This window comes from Centroberyx gerrardi, chromosome 20 (genome assembly GCF_048128805.1).
Source record: "Centroberyx gerrardi isolate f3 chromosome 20, fCenGer3.hap1.cur.20231027, whole genome shotgun sequence".
NCBI classification, from domain to species: Eukaryota; Metazoa; Chordata; class Actinopteri; order Beryciformes; family Berycidae; genus Centroberyx; species Centroberyx gerrardi.
In genome coordinates, this window is record NC_136016.1 from 16,778,971 (window position 1) to 16,804,221 (window position 25,251).

A 25,251-nucleotide genomic window follows, 5' to 3' on the forward strand; every position below is an offset into this window, starting at 1 on the left:
ACACGGACATCGTAATTAATTCTCAAACCAAGTAGATAAAAGTGGGAAAAATAGCATAGAACAGGAACAGTGGTTTCCAAAGAGGGGTGCTTAGTTTAATTTTAGGTTGGTTTCACCTGTCAGAGGTTACAACCATGAGAAAATGTATAAGGGTTACTGTTCTGAACAATAGTTTCATTGTACCCACTGTGGTCATCAACCCACCTGCAGTACACAGCTATAATTGTGTACAAAGTCAATTATAACAAAATGGAAAAGTAGATTTTCAGTGGCTGAGGTACTTTGTGCTGCAGCAGCAGAATGAAGAGGAGAAAATGTATATCAGGCATGTAATTGATGAAGTGATTTATTAAAAAAAATTGCTTGAAAACTAAAAGTTAAACAAGAACACATATAACAATACAAGATATTTCCATAAAATCCCAAACAACAACATATAACAACAAAATACATCAGTTTTACCATCAGTTGTCACCAATTCCAGCGCTCTCCGCCCCCTAAACGTCACACCCCGGGTATCAGAGAACACTCACATCTGAATGGCGATATTTCCGACAGCACTGGAACGCAGCACCAGCCTCATCCAGGCTTCATCTCTACAGTAAGTTTGCTTCAGCCAGAAGAGAGGAGGGCCGACAGCGAGCCAGAGAGGAGGCTTCGACGACGTCAAAGTTACAGTTGTTGCCTGATTCCCAGTTCTCGAAATTTCCGTTCCCATAAACAACAGGTACGGTATCAGGACTGCGCTTTTCTTTCTACTGTGTTATTGTGCATTGCAGAGTGTATAGAAATGGTCACACCTGAGTCCTGTTCGCTTGTCAAGGCTAATTCGTTCGTATCAGTTGTCGTTTGTGTGTTGCTATGGGCAGGGCGCTCGGCTAGCCAGCGCTAGCGGGAGCTAATTTTGAAACATAACGTTAGCTAGCGTTGATCAAGCGGATTTCTGTTGTGTTTACCCATCTAGCTAATATTGTATAAAATGTATTACTTGGTGGCTACTGTGGCTTTGACGGAAATTAATGAAATGATTGAACTAGCTTGTTGGCAAATGGAATAGCTTGCTACATAGCAATTCTAAATTTACATGTAACGTTAACGTTAGCTTTTTGATATAGCGTTAAATACAAATAAAACCATTCACAAAATATGCATGCAAAGAAGGGCTTCGTTCACCATTGCGGTTCCACATTGTAATTACAGCAGGGACAAACGTGGTGATGATGATGATGATGATGATGATAATAATGATAAAAATGATAATGATAATCACAGTCATTATAATAGTCGATGAAGCCCCATTTAGATCTGCTAACTTTATGTGTAACGATATATAAAAGTAGTTATTTCAACTTGAATAACACAAGCCTTATATAACTATGGGTTTATTTTGAAATCTTTTAGTTCTTTAAGTTCATCAGTCTGCTTTTCATGTTAAACCGACTTGCTTTTCTCAGATACTGAGGTTGTCATCTGTCTCAGTGTCTATATTTACTTTAATGTGCTGAATTGCTCAGTTTGTTGACAAAGCTGCAGACTGCTCACTGTTATGTTATGGGAACGGTCATATGGTATCGCCTATATAGGTCATGTCCATGGTCCATATAGCCTGAGGAATGACAGTTTATTTCCACTCAGAGCTCACATATTACTTCCAATCAGTAGAAGATTTCTTGTGAAACACTGAAGCGTGCACCCCTATGCTTAACCCTTGGCTCTTAGAGGGTAACAAGGATTTAAACAAGTGGTCAAAGCCCATCATGTTTGCAGGATAGACTAGAAGAGAAGTAAAGGCATTAGAGGAATGCACTATGACTGAGTGCTGCATAGCTTGTAGCCTACGTGTAAAATATTCCAGCTAGACTAAATGTTACAACAGGTCTCTTTAAATCACTTACCTATTCAAGTAAAACATTGACAACAAAGGAAGTGGTTTTATATTGACAATAAAGGAGTGGCTTGCAGGAACTGTGTCTCAGTTTTGTCTAGTTGAAATGCCTTGACATAAAGGGAAATACTGCTCAACTCAAGAATCCGCAAAGATTATTCTTATGTAGGATAGACCAATGTAATCTAAGACTCTCCTGCCACACCAATGTACAGGCTTGAATTGCTTCATTGACAGTGAATGAGAGAATAACTGTGTCTACTTAATGTCCAAGTTTACATCCAAGTCAGCTTTATTTAATAGTAGTGATACAAATGAAAACATGTCCCCTAATACCCCTAAAGCATCCTGGGTATTGTCATTGTTGTTGGTTCTGGTTATGCAGGACATTAGTGAGTGAAATTAGAGCATAGAAAATTAACATATTTCAGAGTTGAAACTCGAGGATACTCCCATTTAAAACAATCCCACAAGTGAGTGTCATGCAGTGCCATTGCTTTTACTGTGTTATTTATGACTGTGATAGCAGTAACCTGAAGAAATTACATTTTCGCTTGTTGCCATAGTGACGCAAAGTACTGAAATGTACTGGGGGTTTTTTTCCTCCTTTTCTTCATTCCTTATCTGGCAGGTTGTAAGGGAAATGGCCAGTAAAGATAAGTGAAGATAAGTCTGGGCTACTGAAACAGTGAGAACAGCTCTGTCACCGTGTGTGTGTGTGTGTGTGTGTGTGTGTGTGTGTGTGTGTGTGTGTGTGTGTGTGTGTGTGTGTGTGTGTGTGTGTGTGTGTGTGTGTGTGTGTGTGTGTGTATTGTGTATTCAAGGTGTTTTAGTAGAGAGGGCCATACCAGAAGGGAAAAGGCCACAAAACAATCACGTGAATCTTTTCAAAGTTTAAACTTTAGAGAAGTCCAGGCTACTTGCTAACTTGCTGAGCTGTATAATAATAATGTTTTGGCCTGTTTTTATTCTATGAACCTTTTTATATGGAGCTGAAACCACGTTCGAGTTTTAGAAAGGGACTATTTAAGTTCGGCTATTTGATGAGCTGAGTTATGTCTTGATCATCGGGTTAAGCAAGTTTGATGCCCAAGGCCTTTTCCCAGTACTTTTAGTCATTAAACATTTTTTTATGAGTGGTTCAAATGTGAAATTCAGATAGCCCTGTCTTTTCAACAAAAATGGATGGTTCCAAACAAATTGGTGTAAGATAGATGATTGGAAATACACCTTTGAATATTAAGCCTCTTTGTTTTGTTTTTTTCTCACCTTCACAAATTAGTATTTTACATCTTTTCTTTCTGTTTTCTTTTCAGCATTGTATTCTATCACTGTTTTTTTTAATCAGTTTGTTTCTGTGTTTTATTAGTGTGCAACTAAAATATGCCTGAAACTAAAATACCATTGCACTCTCTTACATAGCAAAACATCTCCAGTCTGTTAGGAGTCTGACCTGTTAGGCGTGCATCAGGTCTGGTCCTAATAGCTCATTCTGTTAGTCAGCTGCGTTCCCTCTCTGTATATTTCCTATACCCTGTAGCTATCCCAACCCCTCTGAAGTGCTTACCTTTTACCCAGTTTACACACCCCGGCTCTGCCTCCCTCTCTCGTTGCTTCCTGCTCCCAACTCTCCCTCCTCCCCGCTGCTCCACTCTGCTCTCTGTCTGGCGGTTTTCCATCCATCTGTGCTGGAGGATGGCAGGATGGATCAAAATGCATAGATCTTTTGCTATTTGTAATATAGTCCACGCATTTTTTTTTAAGTGAGGAACAAAGGCTAAGTCATCATTTAGGCTTTTACATTAAGCTATGAAATAAAAATACAGGGCTATCTCAGTTCTTTAGTTAGCCTATTTATCTTTAAGGATTCATAGATCTTTGGACAGACCTTACTACCCAGAGCTCAGTCCTTGCTTTATTAAATTTGACTAAATCTGTAACCTAATCACAAAAATACCTTGGTTTAGCTTTATCATTGTCTGGCAGTGACACTGCCATGAAAGCATAAGCTCTAGATTGAATTGGAAATTTAAGTTGCAGAGATGCAGAGGATTAACACACTATCAATGCAGATAAAGCTCTCGAAGCTCTTTTTATGCGTGCGTTTGAGTCAGCTCAAATGGATATCGGTAACCAAATCTACCCAGGCCAACATTTTGCGAAGCGGCTCCTTCGGTGTGCATGCAGTCGGTGCTGAACTGAGCAGAAGGTGTGTGTTGTCTGTGTTGGCACTCAAAGAAAAGGGTTCAAGTGACCATGGCTGAAATTTACTGCTGTTAGTCCTTGGCGCAGGCACGACTGCATCTCCCAGTGCCAGATCTCTCCTAAAGAGCAGAACCCCAATGGGACTCGGGAAGGATGAGGGAATTTTGTGTGTGTGTGTGTGTGCTTTTGCCATTTTTAGACCCATACAATAGAGCAGACGTAGCCTCCGCGGGTGTGTTCTGTCCAGCGAGAGTGACTAAACCTCGGGGCATTATCCATAGCCTATTTGTGGAGGAAAATCAATTCCCTTTGTGAGGAGAAGCAGTAATTGGCTCAAACAAAAAAACACCCAATCCACAGCGGCGGCCAGTCAGCACATTCCCATCAACCTCGATCAATTTCAAGCTGACTTTGCATCTAAAAGGCTAACGAGTCTGTAAAATATGTCTCTTGAGCTTCTTCTAATAGTATGCAAGCATCAGATGGCTGTGTTTCACCAGGCACAGACACACGAACTTGGCCAGTCAATTTGATGAATCATCCGCAAGTCACTTCACAGCACTTGCTGCAACCTTCGAGGCTCAGTCTCCCGTCAGTTGCTGTGATGCGGCTGCTTAATTTGTGATCACGATTCATAAAGCATTAGGGTATTGCTGTAGGCTGTTGCAAATTGGTCTCTTGTTTTCTTTTCCTGTTGATGGCTTGCATTATGTTCTCATTATTAAGTGGGTCATTCTTGGTATAAAAAAAACAGCTGTTGAGATCTTCTTACCCATGTGCCGTCTTTTGTAAACTGCCCTCTGGCTGCCTGGATGGCAAAGTTGAAGCCCTGTCAAAAGTGTTATTTATTGTTTCAAGACTTCAGGCTCCAAGAGCAAGCAGGGCTTTCCCCACAGCTTTTGACATAACAGTGCTGGAGTGCTGTTAACATCAAATAATACCCCTACTGAAGGATTACCTATATTGTCTGATATAGCTTGATTTCACGTTAGAGCTACAAAACATGATGCTGGTCATTGTTTGTCATTTTAGGTAAAATCCTTATTACATTGAAGGTTTATTTTGAAAGAGTGAAGCCAGTGGTTTCCTGGCTCCCCACGTTAGCGCGAGACATTTATGCTTATCCTATCTGTTTGCATTGCCACTAATCCACCTCTAACATTTAAACAGGTGTTGTTTGTACACCTGCATGAACCATGCAGGTAAAAACAATGTTTGCAGCTTTCTTCAAATGATAACATTGCTCAGTCAGTAATTGTTGCTGGTACAGGTACATTTTCAGCTGAGCCCAGTAGTGCGACCATATCTGTTCACTGGTATTCTTGTGTTTGAGGTTCGTCGCTTGTCTGGTCTTCCATTCCCTTCCTCGTCTTGACTGTTAGCTAAGTCAATATTGACCTAAAATTGTAAATAAATGTAAATCTCTCTCTCTCTCTGTCTCTCTCTCTCTCCCCCTCCCTCTCCCCACCTCTCTTCCTCCATCTCTCTCCCTCCTCTCAGTCATGGCAGAAGCCCACCAGGCGGTGGCCTTCCAGTTCACGGTCACCCCGGAGGGCATTGATCTGCAGCTGTCCCACCAGGCCCTCACTGAGATCTACCTCTCTGGCCTGCGCTCCTGGAAGAAGCGACTCATCAGACTCAAAGTACCACCGCTCCGGCTGTCACACGTCTTCTGTCTTGTCTGTTCACGTTTAGCCCATGTCTGCTTCTCTGTGTCCCTGTATCCCCAAACCGTCTGTAATAATCACTACACTCACTGCCACGCTCGCACGCTACCTCTTGCTCCTTGTTGTTGCTGCTTTTCCTCCTTCCCTGCATGTCAGCACTTGTCTGTTTGTGTTTGAGCCAAATGTAGAAGAATCCCTCCTGCCTTCCATTTGGTCTGCCTGTCTATGCTCCAGCCATAGTGTTTCTGTTTATAGCCTCCATTTTCCCTCTCTGCTGTGACAAGGCTCAGCTGTGCTGCTTCAGTCACATCAGCACTAAGCTACAGATGCAGGGAGCTAACAGACTTTGAGTTGACCGCCTCCACTGTAACATTGTCAGTACTGCAGCAACATCTCAGTCTTTACCCTGTGTTCACACTGCGAGCAACTTGGTTGATGGGTCACTCTAGTCTGACTGATTGTGGGCGGTGCAATAGGCTTCGATTGCATCTATGCAGCGGTCTCATGCAGCTACAAAGTTTTGGAGTGTCAAATCGTTAGTTGACATAGCAAGCACTAATACGGTAGCATTAATTGAAAATAGACTGAAAAAAACGTACCATCGTGCCCAATGATGGATGCGACTGTTCTCGTATCGTTTTGAGACGTAGTCTTTCAAATTAAATTTGTAGAGAACTGGGAAGCTTCAACTTCTCGTCCATTTAGCACTTGCCAGGCAGAACTGTTGTTCATGAAACAAAGTCACGTTGATAGGGAAACAAGGAAGTGGGAAATCTGATTGGCCAGTGACCGCAAAAAAGGTCAGCTGTGGTTAACTTTTCTCAGCCGACAAGCTTGTTGACTAGCCACACATCGACCGAGTTTCCCTGGTCACTCAGCTCTATAGGAGATGAATGGACTTCCAGTGACTTGTTGATTGTGTTGCTTGCAATGTGAACACGGGGTACGAGTTGATAATCAGTCCCTTTTATAGTCATATTTATGTAGCTATTTGGGATATAGATACCTGTCAGGGAGCTCAGATTGAGACCTGATACTGACTACACACATTATGACCCACACTCTTTACTCCGTGTGTTTGTGAGTGTATGAGTATAATAAACTTGAACTTGAACATTTGCCTTTGTTTGATCACCACCCCCATCCCTCGCTCTCTGTCAAAAGCAATGCAGATAAGATTGAGCATAATATTTAATGTTTAAACAAGGCCAACCTTTGTTACCAAGGTGGAAAGGCACCAGCTTCAAATGTCATGTTAACAGGACGAATGGGATTTCAAATCAGTCTGTCTTCTCTCCCATTAACAGAACAGCGTGATAACGGGGGTTTACCCTGCCAGCCCTTCCTCCTGGCTTTTTGTGGTCATAGCAATCCTGGCTACTATGTACACACGCTCCGACCCGTCCATGGGCCTCATAGCCAAGATACAGGAGCACTTGCCAGTCAGGTAACACATCTCATTATTCACTGTGAAATCTAAGCCTGTCTAATGAGGGATGGGATATTGCCCCCAGTCACCAGACAAATGCCTAGATGTTTATAAACCATGTTGCCTGTTAAAAGTATAAACGTTGCTGATTAATTTTTGGATCCGCCAGACAGTGGCCTTTCTCTAATCACATGTTTTGTACACAGAGGGATTAGCATAGAGGAAGTAACCATGTGTGGTTAAAATAGGCCTTTCTTGTTCTCACTACTCCTTTCTCATAGTCCGTCTCTCTGTATTGCTACACTTCTTTTGATCTTTTTCCTTTTCATCCCATCTATTCACTGTTCTCCCCCTCTTGTCGCTTTCTCTTTTGCATTCACTTTAAAGTAAATGGATAATGCCCAAAGCATTGATTTGAAAGGGAACAAATTCATTTAAGACTTGCCAGATTGATATTACTGCTGTGAAACGGCTAGCTCTCGTAATTCATGTAAAATTCTCTCATTTCTTCCTTCCTCTTTCCTCCCCATCTGTCCTCATCTGTGGTTTCTTTTTCTTTGTCATTCTCTCTTCCCCCTCTCTTGCTCATTCTCAATCTACTGCCCCATCCTCCACTCCCTGCCTCTTTCATCTTCCTTCTACTTCTCCTTTTTTTTATTCCACCATTTCTCCCACTCACCATTCTTTTTTTCTCCCTCCTCCGTCTTCTCCCACCCTCCCCAGCCATTCTCTGAGTGCCCAGTGCCAGACGGTGGTGTCGGCGGTGCTCTTCAGCACCATGCTGTGGCTCTCGCTCATCTTCACCATGCGCCTCTGCCTCAAGCAGCTGCTCTCCTACCACCGCTGGATGTTCGAGCAGCACGGCAAGATGTCCAACACCACCAAAGTCTGGGTGGTCAGTGTTGTTACACGTCATTTTTCCCCCCTTTCTTTTTCATCTATTCCACTAGCTCTTGTATCTCTCCATCCATTTCCCCTTCTCCCAATTCCCTGGTTTTTAGTGTAAAGCCTGAGGTGTCACTTAAAAGTGCCACTTTTATATGCTGTTGTGGATAAGAAAATAAGATTTTCAAGTCCTTCTTCTGAGTGAGGTTCAGGACATGTGCTCATTTTTATATTTTGTGTGTGTGTGTGTGTGCTTGTTTGTCTATGCCAGGCGCTGGTGCGGATCTTCTCCGGCAGACAGCCCCTGCTGTACAGCTACCAGGGCTCGCTGCCAAACCTGCCTTTGCCCGCCATCAAGGACACAGTCAAGAGGGTGAGACATCATGACGAGGCAGAGGGAATGACAGCGCACTGATAACTGACCATTAAGCAGATGGATGACTTCTTCGCATCCAGCACTTTCTGCCTCTGTAGCTTCACAGAATTCCCTTTGCTACTTTCTCAGTTTTCACTCAGCTGTAAACTAGTTTCCAGAGCGTATCTATCCACCCTCATAACGTTTTTTTTTTCCTTTAAATAGAGATATATTTGACAGATGAGAGGAGACAAAATAGATTAGAGATGCCAGAGAAGGTCTTGGTGAGATTTGGTCCTAGATCAGCAGAAGTATATGTGGTTGTAGGGATGTAGACCTTAACCAAATCACCAGCTTTGGGCATTAGCTTAAGTCAGGACTTTGATTTACTTCCCTTCATCCTATGTTTCTCTCTCTCATTTTTCCAGTCAATTCTTTTCTATTAAATGGTGCTGTGTGCTGTATTTTCCCTCTCCCATGTATCTCTGTGTCTGTATCTCTCCCATGTTCAGTACATGGAGTCGGTGCGTCCGCTGATGGACTCCACGGAGTTCGAACGCATGACCAAGCTGGCCTCAGAGTTCGAGAGCAGCCTCGGTCACCGGCTGCAGTGGTACCTCAAGCTCAAAGCTCTCTGGGCCGCCAACTACGTAAGTGGCTAACCACAATGCCCTGTTCACGAGCAGCTACTTATAAAGAAACCTTAATGTTCACACATCAAATATGTCTGAGCTGTCCAAAGCACATTTAAAATCCCATTAACAATGTATGTCATTGTGAGGTGCTGTGGTTTGAATTATTCATCCTGGCTGGATATGTAGGTGGTGTGACTGCTGGTGTGTTGCATGGTTAGCTTTCTCACTAAGCATTTAATGTGTGTGTGTGTGTGTGTGTGTGTGTGTGTGTTTTATCTCTCCAGGTTAGTGACTGGTGGGAGGAATACATCTACCTACGGGGACGGAGCCCCATAATGGTCAACAGTAACTACTATGGCATGGTATGAAAATCCCTCTCTATATCCTCTCACTCTGATAGTGTTGCTTGTCAACATGGCACAGGCCCCATTTTGGACTGAAACGCCAGATGTGACATTTTATATTGGACTCTCCTGTACCAGGCCCAGCTGTGATAGATCTCTAGCATTTAGAGGCCCTACATTTGAATTCCCTGTTATATTTCCTTTGCCATGTTTGGTGAATCATGCTGTGAATTGCCTGTGGGCAACTGTTTGGCAAGAGGAGAGACGAGGAGACAAAATATCCAAAGGAATGTGCTTCTGACCTTCACTTGGATGTAATTTTGTGTGTTAGGCTAGGATGAGTGTTTTCTGTGCCTCAAGTACCCTTTTTTTTTTTTTTTTTTTTTTTTTTTTGAATCTATTAATCCAGGGAAAGTTTACTGAGAACTTATTCTGTTTTTCACCGACACCCTACTTTATATTCATACAGCTACACTAGGGATTGGACGATATATCGAAATTCAATATATTGCAATACAAAAATGTCACAATATGTATCGTGGGGCAGAAAAATGAATCGCAATGTTAGCTACATTTCATATATATATATATATATATACATGTGTGTGTGTGTGTATATATATATATATATATATATATATATATATATATATATATATATAGCTTTCACATCACAATTTCACAAGCTCTCCATCGAAATTATATTATTTTGTGATGACATTCTAGCAAGCCAGTGCCATTGCTAGCTAGATTTGTAGCTCAGAAATAAACATAATTCTGCACAGTCAGACTTTGTTGTCACTGAGCTTTTATTTATTACATCGTATTGTGGATGTATTGAATCGTGAACCCCATATGGCATATCGAATCATATCGTGAGATAGGCATATCATCCCATCCCTAAGATACACACATAAAAACAACCACGGTCTTCTACTGTTGTCTACTGAACAGTAGCTCAGCTGTTATACCATATTCATAAAACTCAACGGTAGCAGCCTTGTGGTATGTAAAATCTGTGATAACCTCAGTAATTTGAATTTTTTCATACATTTTCTGGGGCTGTGATTACCTTGACAGAGCTACATTTCCACTGTCTTATTCTCAGCAATATTTCAGGTGACAGCCAATCAAAATCAATAAGTCTATGTTCAATCATTTCAGTGGTCCTGTAAATATGGCATCTTGCATAGGCCTATATGGTCACTAGGAACTGGGGCTCCTATTCTATAGCCTTGATGAACAATTTTGTCCTTAAGCCATAGCTTTTGTCCGTAGCTTAAAAAAGCAAATGATCGAAAGGCAGTGGTGGTGCCTCAAAAACGTATATTGTACAACTGACCCGGTAATTCACGCCCATGAATAAGAAAACAATGTGATGGTCTCAGCTCATGAGTTTTATGAATAATCCCCAGTGCTTTGTTCAAGAGCACCACAGCAGTAGTTGCTGAGGGAGGGGAGAGTGTAACTCATGCACTTCCCCCCCCCCGAGCCTGCCTCTCTAACCTCTAGCCTCCTGACACACCAGCTTTAGCTTTTAGCTAATAATCACTAATGCATTCTCATAGACGGACTCTCTGTCTCTGTTCCCTCTCCCCAGGACTTCTTGTATGTGACGCCCACACCCATCCAGGCGGCCAGGGCGGGCAACACGATCCATGCATTCTTACTGTACCGCCGCAAACTCAACAGAGAGGAGGTTAAGCCTGTGAGTTCAGCCGCCACTCAACCTCAGCTGTTACACATAAATGTACAATGACAATGGCCTCAATACCTTTAAACCATAGATGGAGAAATTCATTATTCATGTTCGCCTCTTTGCTGTGGCCTTGGAAGACTAGCTTGCTCCTCTTGATAATCTTTTATCAGGGATTTTTTTTAGACATAGACCTGTCTCACCATGGACCCTAAGAATATTGTGTTCATGGTAAATAATCTGTACACTACATGTGTTTTGAATGTGGATGTTATGTGGGGTGTGTGTACTGAATGTGATTGTGTGAGCAGCATCAATCCATCCATGAGTTTTTTGAGTGTCTTGAGTGTTTAGTTTAGGTGGCGTTACTGAATGTGTGTGTGTTTGGGAACACTCCGAGTGTGTGACTTTGTGTGTGTCTCCATTAGTTTTTCAGTCATTTGTGTGAAGACATTCCCCCTCATGTTCTCATCTCTCACCCCCACCCTCTGTCCTCTTCACTCCTCGAACTTTCTATCGCTTGCTCCGTCTCCGTTACTTTCCCTTCCTCTCTTCCTCTCTCACTCTTCTTTCCTTGTTCTTCTTTATTCACTCCTTTCTTTCTCCCCTTGGCTCTCTGCGTTTCCCCGCTACTCTCCGCTCTCTTCTTCTCCCTACGTCCTCTCCACCCTTCCTCCTCTCCTCTCCGTCTCCCAGAGTCGTATACCAGGCACTGTCATTCCTCTGTGTGCAGCTCAGTGTGAGAGGATATTCAACACCACACGCACTCCTGGAGAGGAGACCGGTAATGAGACAGACAGACACACACACACACACACACACACACACACACACACACACACAGAGACGCACACCGTGTCAACGTCAAGTAACGTTTAGTACAATGCTGATGTACGATACACGGTCCTGTCTTTTCTAATAGTAGCTTCACGCCGTTCTGCACTGAGCACCAGCATTAAAACATCGACAAGCAACCATAAAACCTGTCAAGAAAACCAGCAGCAGTTTCTGAGTCCACAGAGCATCATATCTAGTGACAATAACACACCATTGCTTCAGAGAGATGATGAAAGTGCAAGACAGGCATACTGAAACTGTCTAAACCCTCTGGAGTACAAGTGTAGGATAGGAAATTGTGTGAAAGACGGTGTGTGTGTGTGTGTGTGTGTATGCGTGTGTGTCTGCTGAAGAGATGCGTCTGTGATTCATAATATGTCCGCCATACAACCCATCCTGTCATCTCTCATCTGTCTGCTCCTGCCTCTTGGTGTCATCTCAGGTCTGTCTGGGCTGCTGTAAAGGGTCTGTCTCTAACTAACTTCTATTTTTTTCTGTCCTCATCTCTCCCTTCCACCTGTTCCACTCTTCCCTTGCTCCTTTTCCGCTTAATTTAATCCCAACACTTTATTGTTTATTACCTGTCATCCTTTTTGTTTCCTCTCCTTCCCTTCCCTGTCTTTTTATTCCTTTATTTTACTGGTCCCTCTTTCTCTACGTCGCTCAGTGGTTGTTGAGGTCTTCGGTTCCTTGCTGTTCCTATCAGTTTGAGCGGATGTTTGACTCTTGTCGAATCCCTGGAACGCTGACAGGTAGTATTTATATTTCCCCACGACTGGCCCAATCCTAATTGCAGATCTGTACATGTCAAATCAAAAAGATGTCAGTGGAAACATGTTTCTGCTCCATCTATATGTAAGGATTTAGAATTAGGATTGGACCTAAATTTCACGTCCATCATGTTTATGAGTCTTGATAGTGACCCTATCAGTCATTTCCCATTCGAAACTATTACAATGTTACAAGAAATACAAAAAACACAAATTGCAATATCATACTGTCATTAATGCTGCATTGATCTTTACTCAGGTGGGCTTCTCCATTCTTCCATTTGTTTGCTAGCCCGTTATTTCATGTAGTATTCACTATTCTACTCAGTATTGTGTCACAAAAAAATACAAAATGCATAAAAAAATTATTCATATTGTGGATGATGAACAAGATCAGTGGTTCTTAATCCTGGCCCTTGGGAACCAGAATACTGCTGGTTTTCTATCCTAGCAGATGGTTGGCAGTTAATTTTATTCACCTGGTGTTCCAGGTGTAAATCAATCCCTGATTAGATTGCTAGAATGAAAACCAGCCGGACTCTGAGTCAAGAACCACTGAACAAGATAAAAAAATACATCTGCAAATGCAGTTTAATGTTTACTAACTTATTACTGACATAATATTCCCTAAAGGCACGATTTAGACCTTGACTTACGCGCTGTACAGTAGGTGAGGTGATGAATATGTAAATCAAGGCATGTCGACTAGTTTGTTACATACACAACACCCTGCAATATGGCTTGTGCTCCCATTGGGTTTCTGCTGTAGAACAAGAAATCCCCATACTAATAAACTGTTGAGTCACAAAAACTTGAAGCAATAACCAATATGATAAAAATTCAGTCAATGTTAAAAAAACAATCCTAACAATCTCATTCCACTAAATCCTTCACTGAATGCTTGGAATGCACTTTTATGCACGACTGTCTCTTCTCTCGCCTTATTTCTCCCACCAACACTCAAACACACTCACACACAGCTCCATCTCACACACAAGTGGGTTGATTTTTTTTAAGGGATCACCAATATAGATGACACTAAAGGGCACACGGAGGGTGACACAGAATAAGTTATACGTGGGCCTCAGTCATTCAGCTTTACTGTCTTTTGAAGATGATTTGCAGAGCCAGGTCACACAGCTGACATCCCTCCTGTGTCACTCTAGATAACATGCACCCTTTCCATCCTGGTGACAGGTGCTGCGTCAGCTGAACAGGGTGTGTCAGGGATGTTGTGGGATGTTGTAGGCCTCTGACTGTACGCTTGTTTTTTTTTACCTTGGCAGACTAGGATTCCTCTCTTCCAGCAACGTCCTGTTTCACACTCATACAGTTCCACACATTTTTAGCTGGGAGCTGCCCAGTACAACCGCAGTCTTCTAGTGTTGGCCACTGAGCAGCTCCACTGGAGCGGTTAGGGTTAAATGCCTTGCTCAAGGGCACCTCGACAGTAGTTGTGAGGGAGGTGAGAGTGTTGCTCATTCACTTTCCCACATACATTTTCCTAGCCAGTCCGGGGAATTAAAGCAGTCAAAAGCACAGGCTGAATTGCCTAAACCATTTCATATTTTTCAGAGCTTTATCTAATTACTGCCTAAAGGGCATGAGGCAAATTCAATCTTTGTGCGCTATCATCCTAAACAAAAATGAATTTAAAGGCATTGCTTCAGGTGAAAGACATGAAAAAGAGAATTTTCGATTTTTTTTCACCATAACGATGGGAAGGACAAAAATGCCAAGGTTGTGAATAAACCTGTGTGCAAGCAAAGGCACGCCTCAAATCCTGAGTGTGCACAATGAATTTAACTTTAACTTTACACAGTCTGAAGATTGTTCATTCTGTCTGCCTTTTTCCCCCTCTGTCTTTTGTGCGAAGACACTGTGCAACATTGGCAGGACAGCGACTACGTGGTGGTGTACCACAGGGGCCGCTACTTTCGGCTGTGGGTGTACCAGGCAGGCAGACTCCTGTCTCCCAGAGAGATTGAATTCCAAATCCAGAGGATCCTGGATGACTCTTCGGCTCCTTCCGCAGGAGAGGAGAAACTTGGGGCCTTGACCGCTGGAGACAGGTCAGACAGAGGGGCCACCGTTGGTTAAATCGAGATTTCAAGTCGTCCTGTATCTCTCAGCTAATGTGATAACTTTCCTCCGATAAATTTCCCAGAGTTCCATGGGCCAAGGCCAGGAAGGAGTACTTCAGCAGCGGGGTGAACAAGCGCTCGCTGGACTGCATTGAGAAAGCCGCCTTCTTTGTGACCTTGGATGACGACGAGCAGGGCATGATGGGAGAGGACCCGGCAGCCAGTCTGGATCGCTACGCCAAGTCCCTGCTGCATGGGAAATGTTATGACAGGTAGTTTCACTCTGAACTGATACCTGTCCCTGTTAGAATGTAATTAAGTAACTAGGTGCCCTATTATGAAATGGAAATGTTCCTACACTGGTGCAGTTTTCACCAATCAATCATTGGCTTGGTTTGTCACACAGGTGGTTCGACAAGTCCTTCTCAGTTGTGATATACAAGAACGGGAAGAACGGTCTCAATGCAGAGCACTCATGGGCAGACGCACCAGTCGTAGCACACTTGTGGGAGGTAAGGGACGGGAACAGGGAGTAGGTCACTTACTGTTGCCATCTGTGACTGAGAAGACGCCTTTACTTACCCTTGCTGTCTGTTTGCAGTATGCCTTGGCCACAGACAGTTTCCAGCTTGGTTACAATGAAGAGGGTCACTGCAAAGGAGAGGTGGATTCATCTCTACCCAGACCACAGAAACTGAGCTGGGACATTTCCCCAGAGGTTAGTTCTCCATTCACACACCTTCCTTCATTCCTCCATTCCTTCAACCAAAGTACATGGGTTGAAATCCCCAAGTATCCTTGAGCAAGACAGTGGCTACTTTACATGCATGGGGAATTATGTTCTTACTAGAGAGGTGGGTGCATGTAAACATCATAAGTCATAACTACCTCATCCTCCAATTATGAGAAACCCAATTAAGATGCCGAGGTTACTCCAAGTTTAATCAGGTTACTGTACCATGTAAACATCTTACTCTTTTCACTTTTGGTTTTCATCATCTGTGCAAACTCGCTCAGCTTCATAGGTACATTTTGACGTCAACAAAACAAAATGGCAGTGAGCAGTATTTACTGTACTTCACTGTAGGGATTATCATTTCTTTCCCATTTTATAGGTAGCTTCAGTCAAAGAGGGAGGGCGTTGCTGGCAACTGCACCTTTTTTCATATTTTTTGCGGACAGACCGCAAAAAAGGGGATTGAATGTATTGTAATAATAATAATAATAAAGTCCTGTATTTTTAATGATGCGTCATGATTTTCATCTGTCTAACCACGAATACTTACATTTATTTTCATGGTAACCAAATATAGAAGTGATGTAATGAAAAACACAGTGATAAAATGACCACAAACATACATTTTAATCTGACTTTTGTACTACACAGGTGGATGGCTTACTCTATTGAAACAATATTGCAGTAGTTATGGGTATCTCAGTCCTGCTGATGTTAAGATTGAGGATCTGTGTGTCCCCAGTGTCAGGAGCAGGTCTCACAGGCTCTGGCAGTGGCCCAGGCCCTGGCTGACGATGTGGACTTCCATGTTTTCTCCTTCCGAGTCTTTGGCAAGGGAAAGATCAAGAAGTGTCGAATCAGTCCAGATGCCTTCATTCAGCTGGCTCTTCAGTTGGCCTACTACAGGGTGAGGCTGACGCTGAAGTAGTAGAGACGTACACACACACACTCACAGATACACACAGGTATATCACAGTTTCACAAGGGACAAAAAAAGAGGTTTGACCATTTCTGGACAGCTTTGAACTGGCAACATGAACTGTGGCGAGTGTAAAAAAAAAAGTGCTTCTTGCCTTCCAGGATAGGGGGATGTTCTGCCTGACGTACGAAGCCTCCATGACCCGCCTGTTCAGGGAGGGCAGGACCGAGACGGTTCGCTCCTGTTCCAACGAGAGTTGTGCCTTTGTCCGAGCGCTGGACGGAGGAGAGGTCGGGAACATGGAAACTGTCTCTTCATGAATTTATAGTTTTTTATTTTTTGTTCAGCATTTGTTTATAAAGAAATCAGTGAACAGAGAATTATTGTGGAAACCTTTGAGTATGTATTAGTAACTCAAAACTTAGAGATTGATTACATGTTCTTTGATGAAAAGAAAAGCCCTACATTGCAAGTGTAATTGGCAATTTTCTGTCTAGTTTTCTTTTATTTATCCTTTATTTAACCAGGGTAGTCATGTTGAAATTTGCATCTCTTTTTCAAGTGGGCCATGGCGAAGAAAGGTGGCATACACAGAGTTTCACATCTCTAATAGTGTGATATGCCATGCAGTCATTCCTCATGCCTTTTTCTCCACCAGGCAGCAGATGTGTGCAGGCGTTTGTTCCGCGCAGCGTCAGAGAAGCACCAGAACCTTTACCGCATGGCTATGACTGGAGCCGGTATCGACAGGCACCTGTTCTGCCTCTATGTGGTGTCCAAATACCTCGGAGTGGAGTCTCCCTTCTTAAAAGAGGTCAGTGTTTTTTATTTTTTTGGTTGTGTTTTTTTTCTCTCTCATTGTATTCATGTCAGACTGTGTTTTTCATTATGAGTATTTACCTCTTAACGTAGCCAATACAAAAGGAGCGGCAATAAACTGATGCGGTGACGTTTCTGTGTTTGTGTGTGTTTGTCTGTGTGTGTGTGTGTGTCAGGTGCTGTCAGAGCCATGGCGGCTGTCGACCAGCCAGACTCCTGTCCAGCAGGTGGAGCTGTTTGACCTGGTCAACCACCCAGAGTACATCTCCTGTGGCGGAGGCTTCGGCCCGGTCAGTGCTGCCCTCTGCTACGCCCCGAATCGACCCCCAACCATTTTAGATCTGGTTGAACTGGATACCAGGAATTTGAGTTCCATTTTCCCACTACAGCATGTACTTATGCAGGGATTTAATGTCCAAACAGGGAGATTTTGATTTTAGACCAGAGGTTTTTTCTTTCTGGATATGTAGACATCAATGTCTCTGTTTCAAATAGAACAAACTATCTTTGTAGCTGTATGCAATATGACTTTTAAGACACAATATGTCAACCAAGCATGTTTTTGCAGTCTTATGCAAGTGTGAAAAAGTACAGTATATTTGTAATATGTTGTACACATTTTTTCATTGTACCTTATTTTAATATGCAGGTGTTGCTCTGTAGAAAATGGCTCTGTGTCTGGGATTAGTGAGTCATGAGTGTTAAGTGTAACTGTCTCTCCCAGGTGGCAGACGATGGTTATGGGGTTTCCTACAGCATCGTGGGAGAGAACATGATTAACTTCCACATCTCCTGCAAGCACTCGTGTCCGGACACTGTGAGTACAACCTGTTAGTGCACAGGGGAAGTTCACTGAGAGCTCAGACAGTAACTGCTTGGGCCACTTCATTCTCACAAAGGTCTATTAAAAGCATTAGGACAAATTTTCTTGATTTCCCCCTGTCTCACTGTCTGTTGTCCAATGTTGATGGGAGGCATGTGAGCACAGCCTGTGGGCAAACCAAGCAGGCTCTACATCAAACTAATATACAGTAGCGTGCAAATTAATCTTACATAGCCACACCTCCGTCTCGAATGCGAGATTACGTGCAAATTAACAATTTAATGACAGTATCAATTTCATACTCATAGTAAAATGGACAGATTATTTTCTCTAAGTGCTGGCAAGAAGCTGCTTTACCACCAGTGAATTTTTATTTTAAAGGGTGTGTGTGGTTTGCGTGTGACACTTACAGAAAAAGTTGTAAAACATTTAACACACAAAAACGTTTTTGCAACAAATGAGGTGAGACATTTATTCATCTTTTAGTTTTTGCTTCCTTTCTTAGGAAAGCTCTACAGCATAACTTTAAAATGAAGCCAATGAAAGTGATTCATTGAGCATTTCAGTCTCATGTATTAACTTACCATGCAGTATATCTGGTTTGTCACATATTTTATTATTTTCTATCATCAGACTTCTGTTTGGGGCACATTTTTTTCTGATTTTCAAAAGTTATTTGGATCCAAATTTTTTGGATTGTTCAGAAAGTAAATGTGACGAGTTTCAACCTTTTTGGATCGACTTTTATAATCTGCAATTGAAAGATTTCTCTCCTAGTCACAGTTATTCTTTTTACTTATTCTTTATCTCACGCCTGTCTTCCAGGGGGCCCACAAGTTTGGTGCTCAGATCAGAAAAGCCCTGCTGGACCTGCTGCAGCTGCTGTGCCCCGACCAAAGAGAGCCCACCAAAACAGCAGAGAGCCGACCCGAGGCCAAGAAAGACCAGTAGAGAGTTTCCCACGAGGGGGGAAAGGATGTTAAAGGGAAGGTGTGCAAATCTAATTGTGATATTATAGAGTGAGCTGTTGAGGAAAGCTAGAGGCTTTTTTACAGCCGATAGGGCAATATTCAAGAGACAGCTTCATGGGGGAACCGGTGTTATAACTAGAATGGTGTTTTGCTGATATGCATTTCTGTTTGTGTGTATATAACTTGTGTGAAATCGATGGGTGTGAAGAGGGCAAGGGTCCACAGAATATCAAATTAGACAGTAAGTGTTTAATGAGGGATGAAGATTTATATACAATACTATTTATTGGTATAATCTTTAAAGTTTTAATATTTTATTTGATCCAAAGCATTGGAACATAAATAATGACAAACCCCGACTGAAAATGCTATTACTGTGACACGGTTGTTTATTTTCAAGAGGTCCAGTATGAATTGCGCCACTCAAAATTAAGGTAGAAATTTATTACACTTTACCTTATTGCAGGGAGTAATTTGTCATTTCAAGTGCAGTATGTTTTGACCCCATAAGTATGCCACAGTTTGTGTTGTGCCACCAATGTGCGGTTTTCAACTTGTGATGTTGAATTTGTTTGGAAAACGTAAAGAGGAAGTGTGTGATTCATGGAAGGTTAGCAGGAAGAGGAGGCGTACGGGACTCCTGAGCTGATTTCGGTTTCTACCATTTGAATGCAACATTGCTGTAACTGTGACAACAGCGACTGAATCTCGGAAGCCTTCTCAGTCTTTAATGTTGATATTTTACTCTGCTTTCCAGAGTAGCACATGATTGTACTGTTTTGTTGAGAATGCCAGGCTGTTATAGAAGTAGTGAAATGACGTGGCTTATTCAAATTCATAGATTATCATTTGACTGTGTTATTATAATCCAGTGCCAACTCACTGACCCTTTTGGTATTTTTTTTAATTTATGCAGAAGTAACTGAATTGGAAGGTGTATTTTCCAAACACACTTAAATTGTACATACAGTATAATCATTTCAGTGGTCAGTAGACATTTTAAGTTAAAAAATTTAGCTTTGTACTATGATGAGTAATTCAAGTTATTTCACTACTATCTGTAAACCTATGTTGGATAAGATGTATTTCTTTTGTATGTTTTTATTAGTTTCTCAGTGTATTATGAAACAGGCACCGTAACAATGCAAGCTGATATTTTTGAACTATATGTGCAGGTAGCCGAGCCCGAGCAGTGCTGTGTGTCCAGTCTGGACTTAAAGTGAATTTTTACAGTCAAGCCCTCTGATTTAAAAGGCTTGTATGTTACCAGTGACACAGATTCTTGTGTAATTCTCCATTGCTTACTGACAATTTTTTCTTTTTTTGTTTCTTCACTCCAGGTCAGCTACTGAGCAGCTGAGCTTGTATCACTATATTCCTATTGTCAGCCTTTTTTAAAGCAAAAGTACAAGGAAACAATGAAATCACTCTTTATTAAAAAAAAAAAAAAAAGGGACTCAGTTGTGTTTGTTTACTCTCTGTTTTTTGCATGACAGAAACTGAGATCCATAGTCTATATCATGCATACAGCAGAGTCTTGTGTATCCAAATCTTAGAATTCAAAATGGATTTCTAAGTTTCTAAATTTCTGACAGGTTCAGCATGTTGAGTAAACATGGAAAAGCTAATCCCCCCCCCCCAGTAATTCTCTTGATATTTTCTCCGTGCAGCAAATGGCAGAGACGCAGACAGTAGAGACCACTAACTGATTTTTGCTTCGAAAGGAAATGGGCTGCTAATAAATATTGAGTCATAACTCATGCATTGCATAGTGGCAGCTTCACTTCAAATATCGTCCTCACAGTCTTCCTCCGTTTTCCTTTTCTCCTCTTTTTTGTGGAAAACGTTCCCATCCTGCTTTACTACCCATCGAAGCTTGACTCCCTCGTGCTTTTCTTGGATCTGCGGAAGTAAGCAAATATACTGAACATCCAGAAACCACACCTTTTTATTCTATTCAGCTAGTAATGTACTCTATAGACTAAGACTCACTTGGTTCAAAATGGCTTCTCTCACAGCAGGATCATTGAGGTTCAAGGATGAATGTGACTTCAGTTCCACTCTCACGATCTGCCTCGTGACTTGAGGCATTTCTTTAGCAAGAGGAAAGAATACTATCAAATGTTAATTTTATTGCACTTCATTAATCATGATGGCAAATCAATTTTCAGCTGTGATTAAAAGCAAGATTTTTTTTTAAGAAATATTGTTGTGAACAGCCAGTAACTGAAAGGGAGATGTGAAAATTTCTGTCTTTTTTTTTATTTTAAATTTTTTTTTTTTATCTCAGGTACATTTATGTCTCATCTGTTTTATCATCAAGGTTGGGAAGTGTTGGGCTCCATGTAACAGGATTGTACTGATCATCATTTGTGTTATCCACTATAGTTACAGTAAAACACAGGTATCACAATAGATATGAAAAAATATGTGATCACTGGTTGCATTAGTTTGAAATATATGAGGCATATACTGTAGATTATGTGTTTATAGACATTAACATAATTTTACACCTTGAAAAAATGATTGATACTGTTAATAATGAAGGTAACAGCTAAAATCACATGTAAACTGTAAATAAATTGTAATAAATCTGTTAAAATGCATATGGTATGGATTTTAAAAGCAAATCTACAAGTAATTGGAAAGTAATCAAGTTACAGTAGGGCTTCAGTGGTTTACATTATTGATTACATTTATCAACAGGTTATAAGTAAATCTATAACTGATCCTGAAGATAACCTCACCAACCCTTGTTACCATTTACTTACCCTTATAGCAGTAGAACAGGTATGTGCCTTTGCATCCCCTGTCATACCACATCTTGGCAGAGGGGCTATACAGCGTACAGTTTCCATCCCTGTTTGGCTGAGAGCCCGCCCAGTATCTGAAGGGACTCTTACTCTGGTCCGACCATTTCCACTCATCTCTGAACAGACCCATCCACACCCAGGACGGCTGTGGCACGGCATCGTTAACCTCGTGCTGCAACGCCTGATTTTCAGGCTGGTTCCTCACACTTGCCAAGTCGCTGTGATTCGCTCGGCAGTACACTTGGGCTTCCCTCCAAGTCTTTTCTTCAGGAATTATAACATACTTCCCACTGGGCTTCTTATCTGTAAACATTAGCACACGTATGCATTGACTGGATGCTTGCACAAAATAGGAAAAGTTTTCTTGCTGTGACATGTATTTAAAGGTGCATTAAGAAAGATTGTACTGTTACGTAACACAAAATGACCATAAGTCATTGTTATTACACCCATTTTGACAATATACCTTGATAGAGTTATTGATCAATATCAATGACTCACAGTGATTACTCACTGTGTTTCAGTTTTGGAACAAAAACTCCCAGCTCATTGGAATTTCAAGACACTCCCAGTCTCCTCCCGTCCTACTCAGCATTTCCAACCTCTAAACGCTGAAGGACGGTACATGAGGGAGAAACCGGCATCGCAAAACCCCCTTCTCAAACGACATTGCTTTTACAGTATTTAGGATTGTAATATATTTCCTCTTAACTAGACGTTTCTGTTGAATCTCTGCTCTAATAAGCCAGTTTACTCACCTTCAGGGACGCAAACTAGTCACCTTTTTCATCCCAAAATAGGACACTTAAGTGAAGGATTTCTGAGTGGTTTTGTGTCTGCCCTGGCATCTGTCACCTTTTTCACTATCCATGAGTTTGCATCCCTGCACCTTTTATTGTAATAATGTGACTTTATTATGCATGTTATTACAGGCCAGTGTAAGTGCTGGAGAGTTGTCAATATTGTTGCAATTCCTTGGTCGATAAAAGTCATAGATTACTTAAAGCTGCAATAAGCAACATTTTTTAACTACTAGAGCGTGACAGAAACCGCAACACATTTGTAAATAAAGCGCAGCAAAGCCACTGCACTGCAGAGGCCTACCAAGGACAAACATTGCAGAACACCATACATGGAGGCTAACAGCTAAGCTAAACATACCTGCTTTAACAAGTTTACTCACTCGCTTCATCAATTCCACCATTAAGAGAACATTTTCAGGAACGGGAGGGGGTGAGGGTTGCTTTTAAACAGCGAGGGTGGAGCCAAGCCAAGCTCCGCCCTCGCTCACAAGCAACATATCATTATGTCTCAATGAAATCTCCACATGGCACACATTTGTTTCAGGATTGGTTATAAGGCCTGATATCGCTTATTGCAGGTTTAACGCCCCTTTAAAATATCCAACTCTGAAAAGCACTACATGTCAAGTTAAAGCCAACGAACTCACCGTCATGACAGGCAAAGAATTGTCTTCTCTGGCAGTCTACACCGAGCCACCTTCCCTCAGTGTTCATGCCTCCACACAGGTGGGAGGAGCCAGGCGGACCGGCCCAGTTCGTCCACTCAGCGACTCCTTCACTGCTCTGACTTTCTCCCACAGACCACTGCCACGGCGTCGGCCCAGTCTTTCTCAGACCAATCCAGATTTCTTGTGACACGCCGCTGGCTGATGCCTTGCTCATCATCCTCTTCATGTCTTCATAGTTGCCAACTGTGGCCAGGTCAGTGTACTGCTGTCTGCAGTGCTGCTGGGCCTCGCCCCAGCTCTTCGCTACGTTCACCAAGTGATACTCACGGTGAAGATGTGAACAAACTGTCACAGGTCCTGCAGAGTGACTTTTCATGTTACACCCATTTTGACAATATTGTGTATTCTCATTTCATAGGATTAATGTGTCATGATGAGTATTTTGTAGAAAGACACTGACCTAAGACGAGCGGCAACAATAACAGACGCAGCATATTTTCTCCTATGACATGAAGGGATAAATGTTAGTGACATAAGTTCACTGAAAATCTCATATACAGATATAAAAAAAAGTGAACATCTCATAAGAAGTTCTGGTTGGCTTATCATGTTAAAGGTTGAACCCTGAACTCAATTTAATTTTATTTTCATTGTCAGTTTTCCTCTTGGAATGACCTATGATTTTTTCATGTCTTTGGAATCTGTATTTGGAAGCTTCGTTTGCATTTTAATTGCTTATTATAATATTTTGGCCAAAAAGGAATTACTTTATATCTTGAGTTACATTAGAATGAGAAAATAGCAAAAGAAAAAAGAAGAAAAAACTCCATTTGCATCCTACTTTTCTATGAACATTGTCTGCACAGTACAATTGATCAACTAAAAAAAAAAAGCATCCATGATTAGAGAATTAAATGGCTCCAATTTCCTGGCTCTTGATATCCACATTACTGCATCTGTAATATAGCTACATCTGTAATACAAATATACATTTAGTATTTATACATATAGTATTCAAAGAATCACATTGTTCTTTATTGTATTGCTACATTTCCCGATATAGGTGCCCGTAACTAGTTCATGTTTAGGGCGGTACTCTCAAAAAGTATTTTAATTTTCTGTTGAAATGATAAATCTAGACCTAGATCACCGTCTCCCATGAGTGAGTCACCCAGTCGGTGGCTACCCAGCAAGCAGTGCAACAGCACTGTTTTGTAATTACAGAAATGAGTCTTCTTACCTGACACCCAGATGGTTCCTAATAGAGCGGTGCACTCCTGCAGGTTACTAGTCTTTCTTTCCTTCACTCTTTGTTGATATTGTCTTTTTATCATTCCCTTAAGCCTCCCTACTGTGTATTTCCCTTTATGCAAATGCTTTGTTCAGTTGCAGAAGCATTTTTCCCTGAAAGACGCCACAGCACTATAAAGGTTATGACATATTTGCATCTCACAACAGTATCTGTAAGGAGTCATACAGATCGAGTTGGGCTGTTGGTACAGATCGTGGCTGACACCACGGCAAATAAAACCACTGTTGAGCACATATTAGTATTAAACATGTTTTATTTTTATTGCTCAACATTGTATCACACAATATTAAATACATATTTAACATGCAGATAACTGACAGTAGAGCTATGCAATTCCTTCTACATGAAAACATGCATATACACACCACAACCCTCAGCTGAATATCTTGATTACATAAGATTTAACTACAAATGAAGAATGGGTATATATGTTTTCTTTATCCAGGAACATATTGGAACTCCTGATAAAATGCTATAACTTTTTAACCAAACAACAAATGAATTTGTTGCTGTGCAATACTGTTCATACCAAAAATGTATCTTCTTGTTCTGACCGTAGCCTGTTGTCAATGGGCTAAAACATGCAAAAACATCA

The 25,251-nt window shown here is 41.6% G+C and overlaps 2 protein-coding genes across 3 annotated transcripts; one reads left to right on the forward strand and one right to left on the reverse strand.

Moving 5' to 3' along the window:
- The first annotated feature begins 623 nt into the window (after positions 1–623).
- LOC139918078 (carnitine O-palmitoyltransferase 1, liver isoform) lies at positions 624–21,598 on the forward strand. Of its 2 annotated transcripts, XM_071907347.2 has the most exons (20): positions 624–727; positions 5,591–5,733; positions 7,065–7,204; positions 7,910–8,081; positions 8,343–8,444; positions 8,939–9,076; positions 9,346–9,423; positions 11,006–11,113; positions 11,798–11,885; positions 14,585–14,780; positions 14,876–15,064; positions 15,199–15,304; positions 15,394–15,510; positions 16,271–16,435; positions 16,609–16,737; positions 17,106–17,261; positions 17,443–17,556; positions 17,991–18,083; positions 18,915–20,601; positions 20,839–21,598. In XM_071907347.2, the coding sequence occupies exons 2-19, from the start codon at positions 5,593–5,595 to the stop codon at positions 19,038–19,040; spliced, it is 2,358 nt and encodes a 785-aa protein (XP_071763448.2). In that variant the 5' UTR covers positions 624–727; positions 5,591–5,592; the 3' UTR covers positions 19,041–20,601; positions 20,839–21,598. The 2 variants fall into 2 exon arrangements, with proteins under 2 accessions (XP_071763448.2, XP_071763449.2); XM_071907348.2 differs by lacking the exon at positions 16,271–16,435.
- LOC139918079 (putative C-type lectin domain family 20 member A) lies at positions 20,833–24,652 on the reverse strand. The gene is made up of 6 exons (XM_071907350.2): positions 24,585–24,652; positions 23,805–23,846; positions 23,324–23,701; positions 21,832–22,176; positions 21,053–21,153; positions 20,833–20,962 (listed from the first exon to the last, which is right to left on the reverse strand). The coding sequence occupies exons 2-6, from the start codon at positions 23,836–23,838 to the stop codon at positions 20,846–20,848; spliced, it is 975 nt and encodes a 324-aa protein (XP_071763451.1). The 5' UTR covers positions 23,839–23,846; positions 24,585–24,652; the 3' UTR covers positions 20,833–20,845.
- Between the last annotated feature and the right edge of the window lie 599 nt (positions 24,653–25,251).